The 17,939-nt window shown below is 41.8% G+C and overlaps 1 protein-coding gene across 2 annotated transcripts in view; it reads right to left on the bottom strand.

Moving 5' to 3' along the window:
• Positions 1-17,939, bottom strand: part of LOC127415158 (fibrinogen C domain-containing protein 1-like) — a 190,908-nt gene that overhangs the window by 85,677 nt on the left and 87,292 nt on the right. The window contains exons 3-4 of one of the 2 annotated variants that reach the window (XM_051653765.1): positions 14,689-14,854; positions 6,961-7,097 (exon numbers count right to left, since the gene is read on the bottom strand). In XM_051653765.1, the coding sequence (XP_051509725.1) occupies positions 6,961-7,097; positions 14,689-14,854 (303 nt within the window). Of the gene's footprint in view, positions 1-6,960; positions 7,101-14,688; positions 14,855-17,939 lie in introns of both variants that reach the window. The other variant, XM_051653764.1, reaches the window with a different exon arrangement.

Here is a 17,939-nt window from a genome sequence, read left to right on the forward strand (position 1 = left end):
CCAGCTATTAAGAAAACCAGCAGAGGTGTGGGGCTGATGTACAAAATACTAGAACAACTGAATGATTTTCATTACATTGGATTCTTTTAACAGTTCTGGAATGTCTGCCTTCTTTCGACAATGAGGACGGAATACTACAGCGCCAAAGCAGTGAAAATTATGTTGTGAGCTTGCAGTCTGAGTTAACTGGGATGAAAGACTTGGCACCGCGAAAATATACAATGACAATAAATAGACAACACAACACTTTTTATTGCGTTATACAGAACAACAAACAGGTGTGTAAGTCCAACTTGCAACTTACAGATTCAGAACACTTTTGTCGTAATAAACGGTACTATAATTAAGAAAAGCATTAAATTATGTGTGATGGGGTGTAACATTGGGGTGTGAATGAGTAGAGCTTTGATCTCCCAAATGAAATCTTGAATACCACTAAAGGAGGAAAACTTCATATACTTAAGTGTTTTAAATCTTACATTTTCAAACAACATTTCGGTAACCAAAAAACTAGATTAAAAGGTAGACAAACCACGGCCACATTAATATGTGTTGGTTTGAAAATGCATTGATTTAGCTGCATTTACACCTCTCTGGCCTTTTCGAAAATGCTTTTAGTACTGCATAAAAACAAAGGAACTGAAAACTGAGTTTTCAAACGAAAATGGACTAATGTGTATCTAAACTTGGAGTGTGTATTTCCATTGGCCAAAATTTGGAAGGTAACCATAGCAATTCACATAGAATCAATATGGGATGAAAATCCACAAAACCTTAGTAATACAAATACTTGATGTTTGTCTCCTTGTGCAATGGGCACATTAATACGAGTTGGGTTGCCTAAAACCTCAACAGATTGTGCCGGAAAATTATCTATGGAAAAAAGTAATTGTATAATTTTCACACTAAGTGCAGATCCTTTCAAGTGCTCAAATAGTTAATTACAGTTCATTCAAAGGAAAACAAAAAAGGGGCATAAAATACCCAGCGCTCTGACAGGTGCTAGTTCTGAGAGCTGTTGAAATGTGTTGAAAAGTTCATGTCACTTTACATCTCTGTTTCCTCACCTCTGCAGACGCTGACATTCCAGTTCACAAGGTTCTGACAGTGGTTCACATCACCCTGACTCGTGTCACGCGTTTGGCTGACGCAAACATTTAAACCGAAACAAAAGCCAAGCAATGTTTTTCTCTGCCGCTTTGGTCTTGTTGATTCACTGGATCAGTTTTAGGTAGTAACTGACTTAAAGTAGGGACACTAAAAGCTACCCATAACTTAAAGTAGTTAAAACTATAGTAGAGCTACTCTTTAAAAAAAAAAGTGGTTAGCTACACATAAATAATATCAACGGATAGTTATATTTAGTTATAATATTAAATTAGGGTAATATTAAACAAATTGGTTTATATCAAATCAAATCAAATCAAAACTGAATATACACTAATAAAACTAGAAAACACCCTATTTTATATAACTGAATCAAAATATAAGGATACACAGCAGAAACATATTCAATATTTTTGCTTTAAAAAATAAAAGAGTAACTTCTGGCAAAGTCCTTTTAAAGTGTCATGAAACCCCTTGTTTTAGCACAGTTGAGTTCTTACCACAGTTTTAAAAAATGGCAGGAAAAGTGGGCAAGGTCAGTAGCTGAGTGGAGGGGAGAAGGGAGCAGAGAACACAACAACTGTTTGATCCAGTCCACTGTATTATATTAATGCAGTTAACAGCATCAAAGGTTCTCACAAGTGCTAATAACAAAATGCACAAACATATTATACACTGTTTTTTAAGCACAGTACATTACACAGAAATGTAATTGTATATGTCTCATCACTGTCACGACTGCTATGTTGATCGGAACTGCACCCAAGAATTTCACACACCATTGCACTTGTGTATATGGCTGTGTGACAATAAAGTGATTTGATTTGATTTGATTTGAAACACACTGTTAATTTCATATCTGTAACTTAATGCACAAATAAATACCAAGCCGTTGTACTCTGTATTGAGAATATATGTGAATGAGGCTTTTTTTCACAAAGTTAATTCACATAAAATACACCTCTGATTAAATAATATATTATATCATTAGAAAGTTATATCTTTTAAAAGATGTTGACTAATATATAGCTTCAATGTAATTAGCTTCTTTTTGTTAGAAGCTTGCAGTGTAGATAATACATTTTTTAAAAGGTTAGCTTGACTGTAGTTTAACTACTGTAAATTATGAGTATAGCTTTGCAAGCTTCAGTTTCATAATAGCCTCCCCAAAACTTCACAGGAGTATTTAGGAAAGTGGTGTTTTGGGGAGAATGCACCTGTGTGCTGATGGAGGTAGAACAGGGACATTATTCCAGATGTGGCTAACAATCACATCTGCCCTCCAGATGTTTATACATCCGACTGCTGCATAATGAAGTATTGTCTCCAATGAACTCCTGTTTTCTGTCGTGATTTTATAGTTTCTGTTTGTGCACTTTCTCCTATTGGCACCTCTCTGTCTTTGTCTCTCTTCCACTTCTGTATGTATATAAGAGCAGAAACCTTGTCTAAAGAAATATTGAACTGAATTAAAGGGGTCATATCATACCTTTTTTTTTTTTAAAACACTTTTTAAAAAAAAATAAAATACCAAAACAGCCATTAATTCGTTTTTCACTACTGTTTTCCACCCTATCTCTGACTCTATGAATTAATCACTCCACAGTGACACAGGTTTTGTGTTTGCTGTCAGGTCTAATATCGGTTTAACTGCCCCATCCTTCATAGGAATTGTGTGTAAATATGTTTGCTCTGGGTATTATTATTTGAATATAATTTTTTTCTGTTCTTTTTCTTCCTGTACGTGCTTGTATTAATTGTATTGTGACACAAAAAATGTATAAAACATTTGTCACAAAATGATATGACCCCTAAAAAAACACCAGTGAACACTGAAGTGCGTTGGAGAGACTTGCGGAGAGTGGACAGCTCATACGTGGCAGAGAGTATGTGCATGTCCACATATGTGAAATTACAGCCTTTTTCCTCTTCCCCTCCCGTCACCTGACTGAACTTGGTCTGATCTACACCGGTACTGGCAAAAAAGCCCCGCATCCTCATCATAAACCGCTGGAGGCCACAGATGATGAATAGGGGATCTGGATCTATTAATTCCCGGTAACAGTTCCTTTCTGCCTCTGCAGATTCCCAGCACTTCCGGCACGCTTAGCAGTGAAAAACGAACCGCTAAGCTTATGCTCTCGCTGCTGCAAAGCAGCTTTGACTGTAATCAGGAAACACAATATGTCAACCTTTTCAAAACACCATGTCTGCAAGCCAGCAAGAGCAAATACGGAAAATAAGTTTCCTGGCACTTAAAAAACCCAGTGATTTTGTATTGGAAAGGAGACTATTCTATGTCTGTGCTAGAAATTCAGAATTTAAGAACTAGCTCATGAAGTTAAAATGTCATGTTGGAATTTAAAAGCATTTGCAATTCCATGCACAATCCTGCTTTGTTCTTAAAGGGATAATTCACCAAAGAATTAAAAATCATTTACTCACCCTTATGTTGTTCCAAACCCCATATGATTTTCTTTCTTCTACAGAACACAAAAGGAGATGTTATGGACTGACAGTCTCAGTCATTTTTCACTTTAATGTTCCCTACTAGCCCCTAACATTCTGTCTAACATCTCCTTTTGTGTTAAAAAAAAAAAAAGTCATATGGGTTTGGAACAATATCGATGACAGAAATGACAGAATTTTAATTTCTGTATGAAGCATCCCTTTAACATGAGGACATCATCATGGCATGCTGTCCTCTCTGCCTCTTTAAACATCTACCATTGATCTAACAAAACGCTATACACATGGAGACTGATGACCATAAAGACGATGCGTCATCAAATATCTGCTTTCCCTTTACTGCAGATGTCAGCCTTGCACCCACTGTGTCTTTATCAGGATTTTCAAAGTGTTGGTAACACCATCTGTTATTTGAAATATTTCCTTTCATTGCAATAGCTCGGTTAAATAAAAAGCCTTGCACTGACAGAGACAGACTAACGTAAAAGCTTGTGATGTTCTAAAAGTATTGTTCAAAGAATCTTCTTTTCAGCAAGCAAATTAGGATTGGACAATGACTTAAAATCATCCATTGTTGGATATACTATATATACTATATATATATACTAAATTAAATTAAAACAAAGTGCTGTTTTATGTGCTGAATTATGTAGGATAAAAGATCTAAAGCAACTTGTTAATGGAATAGTTCACCCAAAAATGAAAGTTTGCTGATAATTTACTCACCCTCAGGCTATCCAAGATGTATCTGAGTTTCTTTCTTCATCAAAACAGAATTTAAGATTTTTAGGATTTCATTTCAGGCCTCATCCTTTAAACAATGCAAGTGAATGTACTCTATTTTTTTAACGGTACAAAATGCATATTTAGGGTGCATCAAAATAATCCACACGACTCCAGTTGACAAATAAAGTTCTTCTGAACCCAAACGATTGATTATTTTTAGAAACAAAAAAATACTTATATACTTTTTAACTACAAATGCTCACTTCCGTACATCTCTCTGATGCGCGCTCATGAGAGGGATGACGTAAGTTCGTTGGTAAGGTCATGCGTGGAGGAAGAGGCGGAAGCGCATCATTGTTTACAACAGAAACTTGCACAGACCACAGACCAAGCGCCGTTCACAAACCAAAACAGTCCAAAACAATTTCAACCATGATGTCGGAGGATTTTTATTTCAAAAGAGAAGAGGACATGGAGTTTTTTGCCCAGCCCTACCTATTTGAGCCCGAATACACCAAATGGGGGAGATGGAGGAGGCTTCAGCAGCGGCGCAATCACAAGTCTCGGGGAGGCAGAGATCTATGGAGACATGGTGGTGCACATGTAGTAAATGCCAACCAATGCCAACAGAGGCAGAGAGCCTGTGCTGCCATGACTGGACCATAGCAATCCCACTGTTGGAAATAATTAGCGAGGCAGCCGGTGAGAACACTCCTAGTCCTAGCTGCATTACCGAACATAATGGTTTTCCACCATTACTGAGCCCCAGCGTTTTAGAGGTGTTTTTCAGTTTCCCACGAATAAACTGGAAGCACCGTCCGAGGCCAGAAGGACCCAGTGGCACCCTATCAGTAGAGTAAGTATCATGTTTTGTTTGTTACTATAGCTATTTATACAGAAATATATAGGTTATATGACAAAGTTTTCACACATACCTGAGTTCGCTGGAAAAACAGCACGGGCACAGCCGATTAATTCAAATATCGACCCTTTGTTTCTTTCGATGGTCTGAAATCCTCAGGGGTAAAATGTTCACTGCACACCCTCCAATATTTGAGAGAATGTAGGGGTGTACTGATTTCCAGGTTAAGCGCGATAAGCCAGAGCTTCAATTGCTCATGATCATGTATAGGCAATCGATGAAAAGTTAATATTATTCCCGGCGTGCATTTTCTTTGGAGTTTCTGAAAGTTGAAGCATCCAGGATAAACACACAAAATGACCATTTTGAACAATACACTTATATAAATACAAATCTACAGCAAAGACAATTAAACTTTTGTACAACGCTCCTTCTCTTGTAAACAATGACGCGCTTCCTGCCTCCTCCTCCACGCGTGACCTTACCAACAAGCTTACGTCATCCCTCTCATGAGCGCGCATCAGAGAGATGTACGGAAGTGAGAATTTGTAGTTAAAAGGTATATAAGTATTGTTTTGTTTCTAAAAATAATCAATCGTTTGGGTTCAGAAGAACTTTATTTGTCGACTGGAGTTGTGTGGATTATTTTGATGCACCCTAAATATGCATTTTGGACCGTAAAAAAAAAAAGGGAGTACATTCACTTGCATTGTTTAAAGGAGGAGGCCTGAAATGAAATCCTAAAAATCTTAAATTCTGTTTTGATGAAGAAAGAAACTCAGATACATCTTGGATAGCCTGAGGGTGAGTAAATTATCAGCAAATGTTCATTTTTGGGTGAACTATTCCTTTAATTAAAAAAAGCCCCAACTTTCAACAACAACAACCTGAAAAGTAATCCCTGCGTATTTATTAAGACATTGGAACATGTCTTAAAAGCAAATTGAGCCACTTAAAAGCAATCGAGGTGTTCCACTTCAACTGCATTTTCAAAAGGTGGACTCCCTTTAATAATTATAATAGAAAAACATTGTCCAAGTTATTAAATATCTGTCTAATTGTGGGTAATTTTATATCACATTTATGATTTATACAGTATCATGATATGGTTATTTTGGCAAGAATTGAGCCCAAAATATTTACAATTAAAGTATACAGTAAGGATGGATGGATGGATGGATGGATGGATGGATGGATAGATAGATAGATAGATAGATAGATAGATAGATTAGAAGCCATTCTTAAATAGCCTATATACACATCTGTATATAGGCTAGTATTATAGCAGAACCATATGGCTGACAGATTTCTACAGTTATGCAGTATATACTGTACCTCATATTGCCCAGCACAGCCCAGTCCTGTCTTATCTTTATTTTTATTCAAAAGACCATGAAATTAAAACACTTATCTGTGTGTCAAATGACTAGGTAAAACTCTTGGAAAAGGTACTTGGTTAACTCTACTCTGTATGCAGCTGCTGTAATGAACTGTACACTTGTAAAACATCAGTTTGAAGCGTGTTCATGCATGTGAATGTGTCCGTGTGTGTATTTGTGACTTGCCTACTAATGCGTGGGAGCGTGCACTTAACAAGTCAACACCTAATGGAGTGACCAGTACAAGTGATTTTAATTCCTACAGTCAATTCAGATATTTTTAGCAACTGAACAGCTCAAATCCTCTAGAAATGATGCTAGAATATCGCCTGACATGACACTGTTATCGCCCCATGTAGCACTATACTGTATGTCACTGACTCAGAACACCAGAAAATTGACACCTGAAAAACTCACCGTCCATCCGCCCCCATCAGTAGTCATGTCACAGAAGACCTGAAAGCCTGCTGGGTAATGTATAGGGAACACAGAGTAGATACCGTCCTCTCTTTGTCCGCTGGCATAGATGTCACTGCAGTCTCTGGGTCTGGAACCTGCTACAAAAACAGAACATGCACTGTTAAAAATTATTTTAAAATCAAATAAATAATGGTAAAAAAACAGCAAAATACTTACTTAATTATTGTTTTTTGTCTTTTTGTTTTTTACTTACTATTATGAGGATCTATTGCAGCAACTTAGAAACACAATTGTAACAAATGTTTTGCAAGGTAACCTACAAATATTAAGTTACAACGTTGTTCAATGTATTATGATATACTCCTTTTATTTTATTTTTATTTTATTTTTTTAGTTATGTTTTTGCCATTTTCAGCAATATCAGTTTGGAAAGCGACCGACATCAAAAAAATGGTTTTCTGGTTCAGTCCCATTTGCCCCTTCTCAGCATGCACTGGACCATGAATAATTAATATGGTTGCATTGCTTGACAATTTGACAGTGTTATTTGTCTCATGAATGTTAAAGGTATGAGTATTAGTGGTAGACAGATATACATTTTTCAAATGGCCAATGCAGATATGATGTTTAAAGAGCAGGATGGCTGATATACACTGATGAGTCATTATGAGAAAACATTATGATCTCCTGCCTAATATGCTGCTGGTCCTCCATGCACTGCCAAAACAGCACCGACCCACTGAGGCATGGACTCTACAAGACCCCTGAAGGGGTCCTGTTGTATCTGGCCCCAACAAATTAACAGTAGATCCTGTAAGTTGCGAGGTGGAGCCGCTGTGGATCGGAATTGTTGGTCCAGCACATCCCATACATGCTCTATCGGATTACGAACTGGGGAATTTGGAGGCCAGGGCAACACCTTTAACTCTTCATCATGTTCCTCAAACCATTCCCGAACAATGTGTGCAGTGTGGCAGGTCACATTATCCTGCTGAAAGAGGCCACTTCCATCAGGGAATACCATTGCTATGAAGGGGTGTATCTGGTCTGCAACAATGTTTAGGTAGGTGGCACATGTCAAATTGATGTCCACATGAATGGCCAGACCCAGGGTTTCCTAGCAGAACATTGCCCAGAGCATCACACTCCCTCTACCGGCTTGTCGTCTTCCCACAGTGCATCCTGGTGCCATCACTTCCCAAGGTAAATAGTGCATACGTACACGGCCGTCCACATGATGTAAAAGAAAATGGGACTCATTGGACAAGGCAACCTCCTTTCACTGTGCCAAGGTCCAGTTCCAACGCTTGCATGCCCATTGTAGGTGCTTTTGACGGTGGACAGGGGTCATCATGGACACTCTGACCGGTCTGCAGCTACGCAGCCCCATATGCAGCAGGGTGCGATGCACTGTGTGTTGTGACACATTCCTCCCGTAACCATCATTACAATTTTCTGTGACTTGTGCCACAGTAGACCATCTGTCGGTTCGGCCCAGACGGGATAGCTTTCGTTGCCCTTGTGCATCGATAAACCATGGGCGCCCAACACCCTGTCGCCAGTTTGTGGTTTGTCCCTCCTCGGACCACTGCACCCCACAAGCATTGTCGTTTCAGAGATGCTCTGACCCAGTTGTCTGGCCATAACAATTTGGCCCTTGCTAAAGATGCTCAGGTCTTTCCTCCTGCATTCAACACGTTGACTATGAGAACTGATTGTTCACTTACCATCTAATCTACCCAGACCTTGACATGTGGCCTTGTTAGGAGATTAACATTATTCGCTTCAATTGTGAGTGGTCATAATGTTTTGGCTCATTGTTGTAAATGCCGATATAGAGTATATAATACAATTTAACAACATCAAATCAGATGTCCACAACATTTTTAAAGTGAAACATATTATATATAATTCTTACTCAAATTTGCTTAAATAAAAAATTGTAAAAAAATATATATATTTATGTGATATTGTCACAGACTTCTCATGGATATGTAAAAATGAAATGATGCACATAATATTGATTTCAAAACCATGTAAATAATTGGAACAATGTACATACAGTTGATACAACTTAATAAATCTTCTTAAGAGGTACTTAATATTAATAGGTAATTGTTACAATGATGGCAGATTTTAAGAAATGTAAAATTCATTCAAGAGATATGCTTAATTAAATTGATTAATTCAACAAAAAAAAAACAAACAAACAAACAAAAAAGCTATGCACACTGTTGACAATTTAAAATTCTATGAATACCAAATTTTTTACAGTGTGCCAGAAGCCTCAATCTGTATCAAGTGTCAATCAGAAACTCAGGGTTCCCACACCTTTTGACCAATTACCTTTTGACAATTTCCATGACTTTTCCAGTTGTTCGTAATTAATGGAAAGTTATTGTGGCAGCGGGGGCATGGTCGAGCGTCCGTCCGGAGAGAGAGAAAGTGGTAAGGGCACTGACACCTGAGCTAAATTATGTCTACCACCTGTCTCTAATTCCAGTGAGCATGGGGAGAGCAGCATATAAGTGGCCACACTACCTGCAGACAGAGAGAGAGAGTCTGGCACAAGAAAGTCCATGGTGCTCGAAAAGCTGTTGTGTGTAACCTATTGTGTTTGTGAAGCTAATGTGTTTAAGTGACTTCGTGCCTGTGAAGCTGATGAGTTTGTGAAGTTGTAAAGTATTGAAGTGGCCGATTAAAAAGTCTTACCTGAGCCTGGAACCCGCTTCCCTGTGTCCTCCTTCCCTTCTGCTGTGAAGTTGTGTTACACTGGTGCCGAAACCCAGGACATTGAAGTATGCCCCATGGAGTCCTCGCAGTTGGCAGAGATCCTCAAGTCCCTCGCTGGCCTACACCAGGCCCACCAACAATCCCTGCTTGAGCTTTGCCAAGAACAAGATCGCCGGTTCTTCGAGATCCTAAGAGCTCAAGCAGAGGACCGTCATGTGATCCGGAGCCTCCTCAGCCAGGAGAGAGCCCCGGCCGAATCCCCGGACAACCACAGCCTCCTGCCCCCACCCATGCTTTTGAAGATGAGGGCAGAAGATGACCCCGAAGCCTTCCTCGACCTGTTTGAGCGAACCGCCAAGATCTGGGGCTGGCCACGTGACCAAAGGGCGGCCAGGCTTCTCCCGTTGTTGTCCAAGGAAGCCCAGCTTGCTGCTCAACAACTACCGGCAGCTAACCTCCTGGCTAATGAAGACCTGAAGAAGTCCATCCTGCAGCAGGTTGGCCGCAGCTGGAGAAGGCCGGCCGCCCATTTGCCTTCACCCAATGGCTCCAAGACACCTGCTGGAAATGGCTGTTGGTGGGGGATCACGACGACATCGTGGGAGTGATTGACCAGGTGCTGCTGGAGCAGCTAATCCATCGACTGCCAAAAGGAATGGCGGAGTGGGTCCAGTGCCACCACCCGGCATTGCTGGAGGAAGCTGTCCGACTGGCGGAGGACCATATGGCGGCGTATCTGAGGGCGGAAGAGCCCTCCTACTCTCTCTCCCCTCCCCTTGTGTTTTCCCATTCTCTTCCCCCTCCCCTCTTCCCTCTCACTCTGCTCTCTCCCCAGAGCCCATTCCTGCCCTGCGGAGGCGAGGAGTCCCGCCACTGAGGCCAGTTCCCCGTGTGCGGGGGTCGGTAACCCCAACATCTATGGTGCCCCGCCGTTCTCCCCCTCAGTTGGAGGTGCCTGCCGATGCAGGTGTGGGCATAGCGCCTCCACCTGATTCCCAACACTCCGCAGGCTGCCCCTGACCGGGCCGGAGCGTACCGGATACCAGTAAGGGTTAAGGGGGTACTCACCAAGCATTGGTGGACACGGGTTGTAATCAAACCACTATCCACCAACGCTTGGTTCAACATGAGGCTTTGGGAACAGCTAAAATGGTGAGGATGAAGTGTGTGCATGGGGATATTCAAAACTACCCTGTGGTGACCCTTGTGATTAAATTCTGGAGAACAAAACATAGAGTGGAGGCCACGGTTAGTTCCTGCCTCACCCATCCGCTGATTTTGGGGACTAACTGGCCTGAATTTAGAAATGTATTGAAGGGAATATGCGCGGATGGGTCCTGCACAAAGGCGATGAGATGTGAAAAGTGTGATGCTCTGGCAGGGGAGGCGGAGCTGGGGCCGTCTTCGTCAGCTCCACATCAGGATGACATGAAGGGGGAGAGGCTGAAGCTCCTCCCATCCTCGGGGGATTTCCCGAAGGGGATTTGGAGCAGTCGTGAGACGAAACCCTCAAGCACGCCTTCGACCAAGTGAGAGTGATCGATGGTCAACAATTCCAGCCGAATGTTGCACAATATCCCTATTTCGCAATTATAAACGAGCAGTTGTATAGAGTGACGCAGGAAGCTCAAATAAAGGAAGATACAACCCAGCTCTTAATACCATGGAGCCATCGGGAAATGGTGTTCCAGGTGGCTCATTGTAATCCCATGGCAGGGCATCTAGGGGAAAGAGAAACACTGAACCGACTAATAACCCATTTCTATTGGCCAAGCATTGGCAGCAATGTTCGCAGGTGGTGTGCGGCTTGCCGTGAATGTCAGCTGGTGAATCCACCGGCCACCCCAAAAGTACCTTTGCGCCTCCTTCCACTGATCAAGGTCCCCTTTGAGAGAATTGGCATGGACCTCGTCGGGCCATTAGAGTGGTCAACACGTGGCCATCGCTTTAAATTGGTTCTAGTGGACTATGCAACGCGATATCCAGAAGCAGTGCCCCTGCGCAACATCTGAGCACACAGTGTTGCGGAGGCACTCTTCAAAATAATCTCCCAGGTGGGGATTCCAAAAGAAATCCTCACCGATCAGGGCACAACCTTTATGTCACGGACGCTATGCAAGCTTTACGGATTATTGGGCATTAAGTTAATTCGCACCAGTGTTTACCATCCACAAACAGAGGGCCTGGTGGAGCGATTTAATAAAACCCTTAAAAATATGATTCGTAAGTTCGTGCATGAGGATGCTAGAAATCGGGACAAATGGCTCGATCCCCTGTTATTCGCAGTATGAGAGGTCCCGCAAGCCTCCACTGGGTTTTCCCCATTCGTGCTTGACATCATACGCGAAGCTTGGGAGGAGGGACCTTCAAACAGTAAGAATTAAATTCAGTACGTTCTTGAGCTTAGAGCAAAACTCCACATCTTGGGCAACTAACACAGGAGAATTTGCTCCAAGCTCAAGAATGACAGAACCGACTGTATAACAGGGGAACTCGGCTACGGGAATTTGCACTGGGAAATAAGGTACTCATATTACTCCCCACATCGAGCTCCAAATTACTCGCCAAGTGGCAAGGACCCTTTGAGGTCACACGACGAGTGGGGGATCTCGATTATGAGGTAAAGCGAACCGATAGAGGGGGGCGCGTGTCAGATTTATCACCTCAACCTCCTGAATTTGTGGAGGGAGGCGGCCCCTGTGACGCTGGCTATGGTAGTTCTGGAGAGGGCAGAGCTCGGGCCAGAGGTAAACACAAAACACAATCACGTCACCCCGGTCACTTGCGGAGACCACCTCTCACCGTACCAGCGCACAGAGGTTGCTAAACTACAACAAGAATTCACGGATGTGTTTTCCCCTCTACCGGGTCGCACGAACCTCATCCAGCACCACATCGAGACCGAGCCGGGGGTGGTGGTATGTACCCGTCCCTATTGATTGCCCGAACATAAAAAAAAATAGTCCGTGAAGAATTGGATGCAATGCTCGAAATGGGAGTAATAGAGGAATCCCACAGGGACTGGTCCAGCCCGGTTGTTCTGGTTCCTAGAACGATGGGTATGTCCAGTTCTGTGTGGATTATAGAAAAGTAAACGCGGTGTCTAAATTTGATGCCTACACATTGCCTCGTATTGATGAGTTGCTCGATCAGTTAGGCACTGCTCATTTTTACTCGACACTGGATTTGACAAAGGGTTATTGGCAGATCCCCTTGACACCAATTTCCCGTGAAAAAACTGCTTTCTCCACACCGTTCGGATTACACCAATTTGTGACACTTCCGTTCGGTTTGTTTGGGGTTCCGGCCACGTTTCAGCGCCTCATGGACCGAATCCTTAGACCGCATTCGGCTTACGCCGCTGCCTATTTGGATGACATCGTCATTTATAGCAATGATTGGAAGTGGCATATGCAGCATCTGAGGATGGTTCTAAGGTCGCTGCGACAGACGGGGCTCACAGCAAACCCTAATAAGTGCGCAATTGGGCGGGTGGAGGTACGGTATCTGGGGTTTCACTTGGGCCATGGGCAGGTGTATCACCAAATTGACAAGACAGCAGCGATTGCAACCTGCCTGAGACCCAAGACCAAAAAGGGGTGAGACAGTTCCTGGGGCTGGCTGGCTATTATAGGAGATTTGTGCCTAACTATTCAGACGTCACCAGCCCACTGACTGATCTCACTAAAAAGGGAGCTCCAGACCCGGTCCAGTGGACGAAGCAGTGCCAACAGACGTTTACGCAGGTTAAAGCTGCACTTTGCGGGGGGCCGCTTTTACATGCACCTAATTTCTCTCTCCCTTTTGTGTTACAGACAGACGCTTCAGACAGGGGGCTGGGGGCCATACTCTCGCAGGTGGTGGAGAAGGAGGAGCGCCCAGTGCTGTACATCAACCGCAAGCTCTCTTTGAAGGAAACAAAGTACAGCACCGTGGAAAAGGAGTGTCTGGCCATCAAGTGGGCAGTCCTCACTCTCCGCTACTACCTGCTGGGGTGGGCCTTCACCCTCTGCTCAGATCATGCCCCACTCCAATGGCTCCACCGCATGAAGGATACCAACGAGTGGATCACCCGGTGGTATCTGGCTCTCCAGCCCTTTAAATTCAAGGTGGTCCACAGACTGGGGGCGCAGATGGCTGTCGCTGACTTCCTTTCCAGAAATGGGGGGGGGGGGGTTGGGAGTGGTAGACAGGCCGGATGGCTCCCCGGCCTGAGTCGGACGGTGGGAATATGTGGCAGCGGGGGCGTGGTCGAGCGTCCATCCGGAGAGAGAGAAAGTGGTAAGGGCGCTGACACCTGAGCTAAATTATGTCTACCACCTGTCTCTAATTCCAGTGAGCATGGGGAGAGCGGCATACAAGCGGCCACGCTACCAGCAGACAGAGAGAGAGTCTGGCACAAGAAAGTCCACGGTGCTCGAGAAGCTGTTGTGTTTAACCTATTGTGTTTGTGAAGCTAATGTGTTTAAGTGACTACGTGCCTGTGAAGCTGATGAGTTTGAGAAGTTATAAAGTATTGAAGTGGCCGATTAAAAAGTCTTACCTGAGCCTGGAACCCACTTCCTTGTGTCCTCCTTCCCTACTGCTGTGAAGTCGTGTTACAATTATTTAAAAAAATAATTCTATATAGTTTGCACTCACAACATGCATTTGACATACTAGAAAAATGTATATTCACTATAGAAATTTCTAAGACTTTTCAGGTCTCTTTTCCAGTACTGCAAATCTCGATTTGAAAATTTCCTGATAAATACAGGTTTTCCATGAATGTAGGAATCCTGACAACTACATCTTTTTTTGTAAAACACAAGAAAATAAATCTTTTCAGACTTCAAATTTGCCATCTCACATCTGCTGTCTAAGCAGTGGCATGTCTCTTTCACACTGTCAGACAGCTTATGTGGAAATAGGTGTAACACCATTCCAGCGCTCATTAGGGCTGGCTGGAGAAATGAGAATATATTGGGCTAATGAGAAGCTTTGTTACAGTACCTTCACCACCAGCACAGCCCTTGGGTCGGACACTGCGCACCGGAGCCCTTTGCAGATCTGCCTTGAGACGGCTCTTGATGTTTCCTGTTTCCTTCTGCATGGAGCTGAGTGCATCGCTCACTGAATTCACCACCTTCACCATGTTGATCTGACTCTCGGACAGCAGCTGAAACGAGAAAGTAGGAGACAGTTTTATGGAGAGATAGAGCACAAAAAAAGAGGCTATGCGGAAAAATCAATTGTGTGTGATATTTCACCACATAAACCTGCAATCTATCTTAAGCAGGCGCTAAATGCACTGGTATAGGACTGCACCATGAGTAAATCATTGGGTCTCATTCACTAGTTGTGCACTAACAGTACGGAAAAGCTTTGTATTTTTTTTTATACAATAAAAATAATTATTAAATATGTTTGCACTTACATTTATTTCTAAATTTAGGATAAAATGAAGAACCAACTGAAACCACACATAAGCAAAAATCACAGACCATTCAGACCACATTCTTATGCTAGAAAAAGCTAGCTGCAGCGCAACAAATATAACAGATGTCTCAAGATGCATTTTGCACAAGACTCTGAAACAACAGCGAAAGATGGTGCAACGGTCAAACACGTCCATCTACCACATGTTTACACAGAAAAAAAAACGGGCCCTTAGAAAGATGGAATGAGTCAAGTCTAAATATATATATATATATATATATATATATATATATATATATATATATATATATATATATATATATATATATATATATATATATATATATATATATATATATATATATATATATATATATATATATACAGGTGCATCTCAAAAAATTTGAATATCATGGAAAAGTGGAACTTTCATATATTCTAGATTCATTACACATAAAGTGAAATATTTCAAGCCTTTTTTTGTTTTAATCTTGATGATTACGGCTTACATCTCATGGAAATCAAAAATCCAGTATCTCAAAATATTAGAATAAAGAATTTATAATACAGAAATGTCAACCTGAGAAGAGCTCTAATCAGCTAATTAACTCAAAACACCTGCAAAGGTTTCTTGAGCCTGTAATCTCTCAGTCTGGTTCAGTACACACAACCACAATCACGGGGAAGACTGCTGACTTGACAGTTGTCCAGAAGACACCCATTGACACCCACCACAAGGAGGGTAAGCCACAGAAGGTCATTGCTGAAAGGGCTGGCTGTTCGCAGAGTGCTGTATCAAAGCATATTCATGGAAAGTTGACCAACATTGAGAGGTTTGTCAAGCAAAGCCAATTCAAGAACTTGGGGGAGTTTCACAAGGAGTGGACTGAGGCTGGAGTCAGTGCATCAAGAGCCACCATGCACAAACGTTTCCAGGAAATGGGCTACAAATGTCGCATTCCTAGTGTCAAGCCACTCCTGAACCAGAGACAACATCAGAAGCGTCTTACCTGGGCTAAGGAGAAAAAGAACTGGACCGTTGCTCAGTGGTCCAAAGTCCTCTTTTCAGATGAAAGTAAATTTGGCATTTCATTTGGAAATCAAGGTCCCAGAGTCTGGAGGAAGAGTGGAGAGGCACAGAATCCAAGTTGCTTGAAGTCCAGTGTGAAGTTTCTATAGTCAGTGATGATTTGGGGTGCCATGTCATCTGCTGGTGTTGGTCCACAGTGTTTTCTTAAGTCGAGAGTCAATGCAGCCGTCTACCAGGAGATTTTAGAGCACTTCATGCTTCCATCTACTGACAAGCTTATGGAGATGCTGATTTCCTTTTCCAGCAGGACTTGGCACCTGCCCTCAGTGCCAAAACTACTAGTAACTGGTTTGCTGACAATGGTATTACTGTGCTTCATTGGCCAGCCAACTCGCCTGACCTGAACCCCATAGAGAACATATGGGGTATTGTCAAGAGGAAAATGAGAGACACCAGACCCAACAATACAGACGAGCTGAAGGCCGGTATTAAAGCAACCTGGGCTTCCATAACACCTCAGCAGTGCCACAGGCTGATTGCCTCCATGCCACGCCACATTGATGCAGTAATTCGTGCAAAAGGAGCCCCAACCAAGTATTGAGTGCATAAATTAACATACTTTTCTGAAGGTTTCTTCTGAATTTTTTTTTTCTGTATTATAAATTCTTTATTCTAATATTTTGAGATACTGGATTTTTTATTTCCATGAGCTGTAAGCCATAATCATCAAGATTAAAACAAAAAAGGCTTGAAATATTTCACTTTATGTGTAATGAATCTAGAATATATGAAAGTTCTAATTTTTGTATTAAACTACGGAACAAAATGAACTTTTCCACAATATTCTAATTGTTTTAGATGCACCTGTGTAAATATATATATATATATATATATATATATATATATATATATATATATATACGTATGTGTAATACAATTAAAATGTGAATCCATATGTTCATACACCCACTGAACACTTTATTAGGAACTTTATTGGTCCTAATAAAGTCCCCGACATAAAATAGGTTCCGCATAAAAAGCTTGTTAAGAAGAGGTCTAAAACACGATCACTTGCAGTCTAGACATATATAAAATGTTTTGAGAGAGGACTGCTTGGCTTTACTCCAAAATATTTGCGAAGTTTGAAGAATATTTTGTAAATTTGGCCCTAATACTGAGGCCACATCCATACTAATACATTTTCATTTGAAAACAAATTGATTTGACTATGTTTATGCCTCTCATCCACACTAGAACAGCGGTTGCCTACCGTGAAAATGGAAACTTTCCAATACACTCTCCATAACCGTATACTTTGGAAAACAATGTTAGGAAACTGAAAACTGAGTTATTTAAACGGATTAGTGTAAACATGGTCTGAGACTCTTTGGAGCTTCCGAGCAGTTATTACAAGCCCGTAATTCAGTTCACTTTTGCCTTGCTTAAAAGCTCAGCTTAAACAATAACAACAAAAAAGTCTCTGTATCAGTGTGTGTTTCTCTGCACTGCATTAGAGTAGCAGGTGTGCTATGCTGCATAACACTGATAGTGCTTTAGTTTAGTGGGCTCACGGCCAGTGGGTCTGGAAGCCACTCGGTTTGAGTTTCCCAGACAGCTCTTTATTGCCTGCATCAGCAAAGCAGCTTAGGTCACCCCAATGGGAACCGGCTGTTATAGACATAAAACTGGATTTTGAGCGTGGAAAACTGTGCGCCTTTCTCAAAGGATAGATTTTTTGTGTTTCCTAAATAAAATATCATGAATAGGGTTGTCACAAAACCAAAATTTCAGTAGT

Source organism: Myxocyprinus asiaticus, chromosome 24, assembly GCF_019703515.2.
Source record: "Myxocyprinus asiaticus isolate MX2 ecotype Aquarium Trade chromosome 24, UBuf_Myxa_2, whole genome shotgun sequence".
NCBI classification, from domain to species: Eukaryota; Metazoa; Chordata; class Actinopteri; order Cypriniformes; family Catostomidae; genus Myxocyprinus; species Myxocyprinus asiaticus.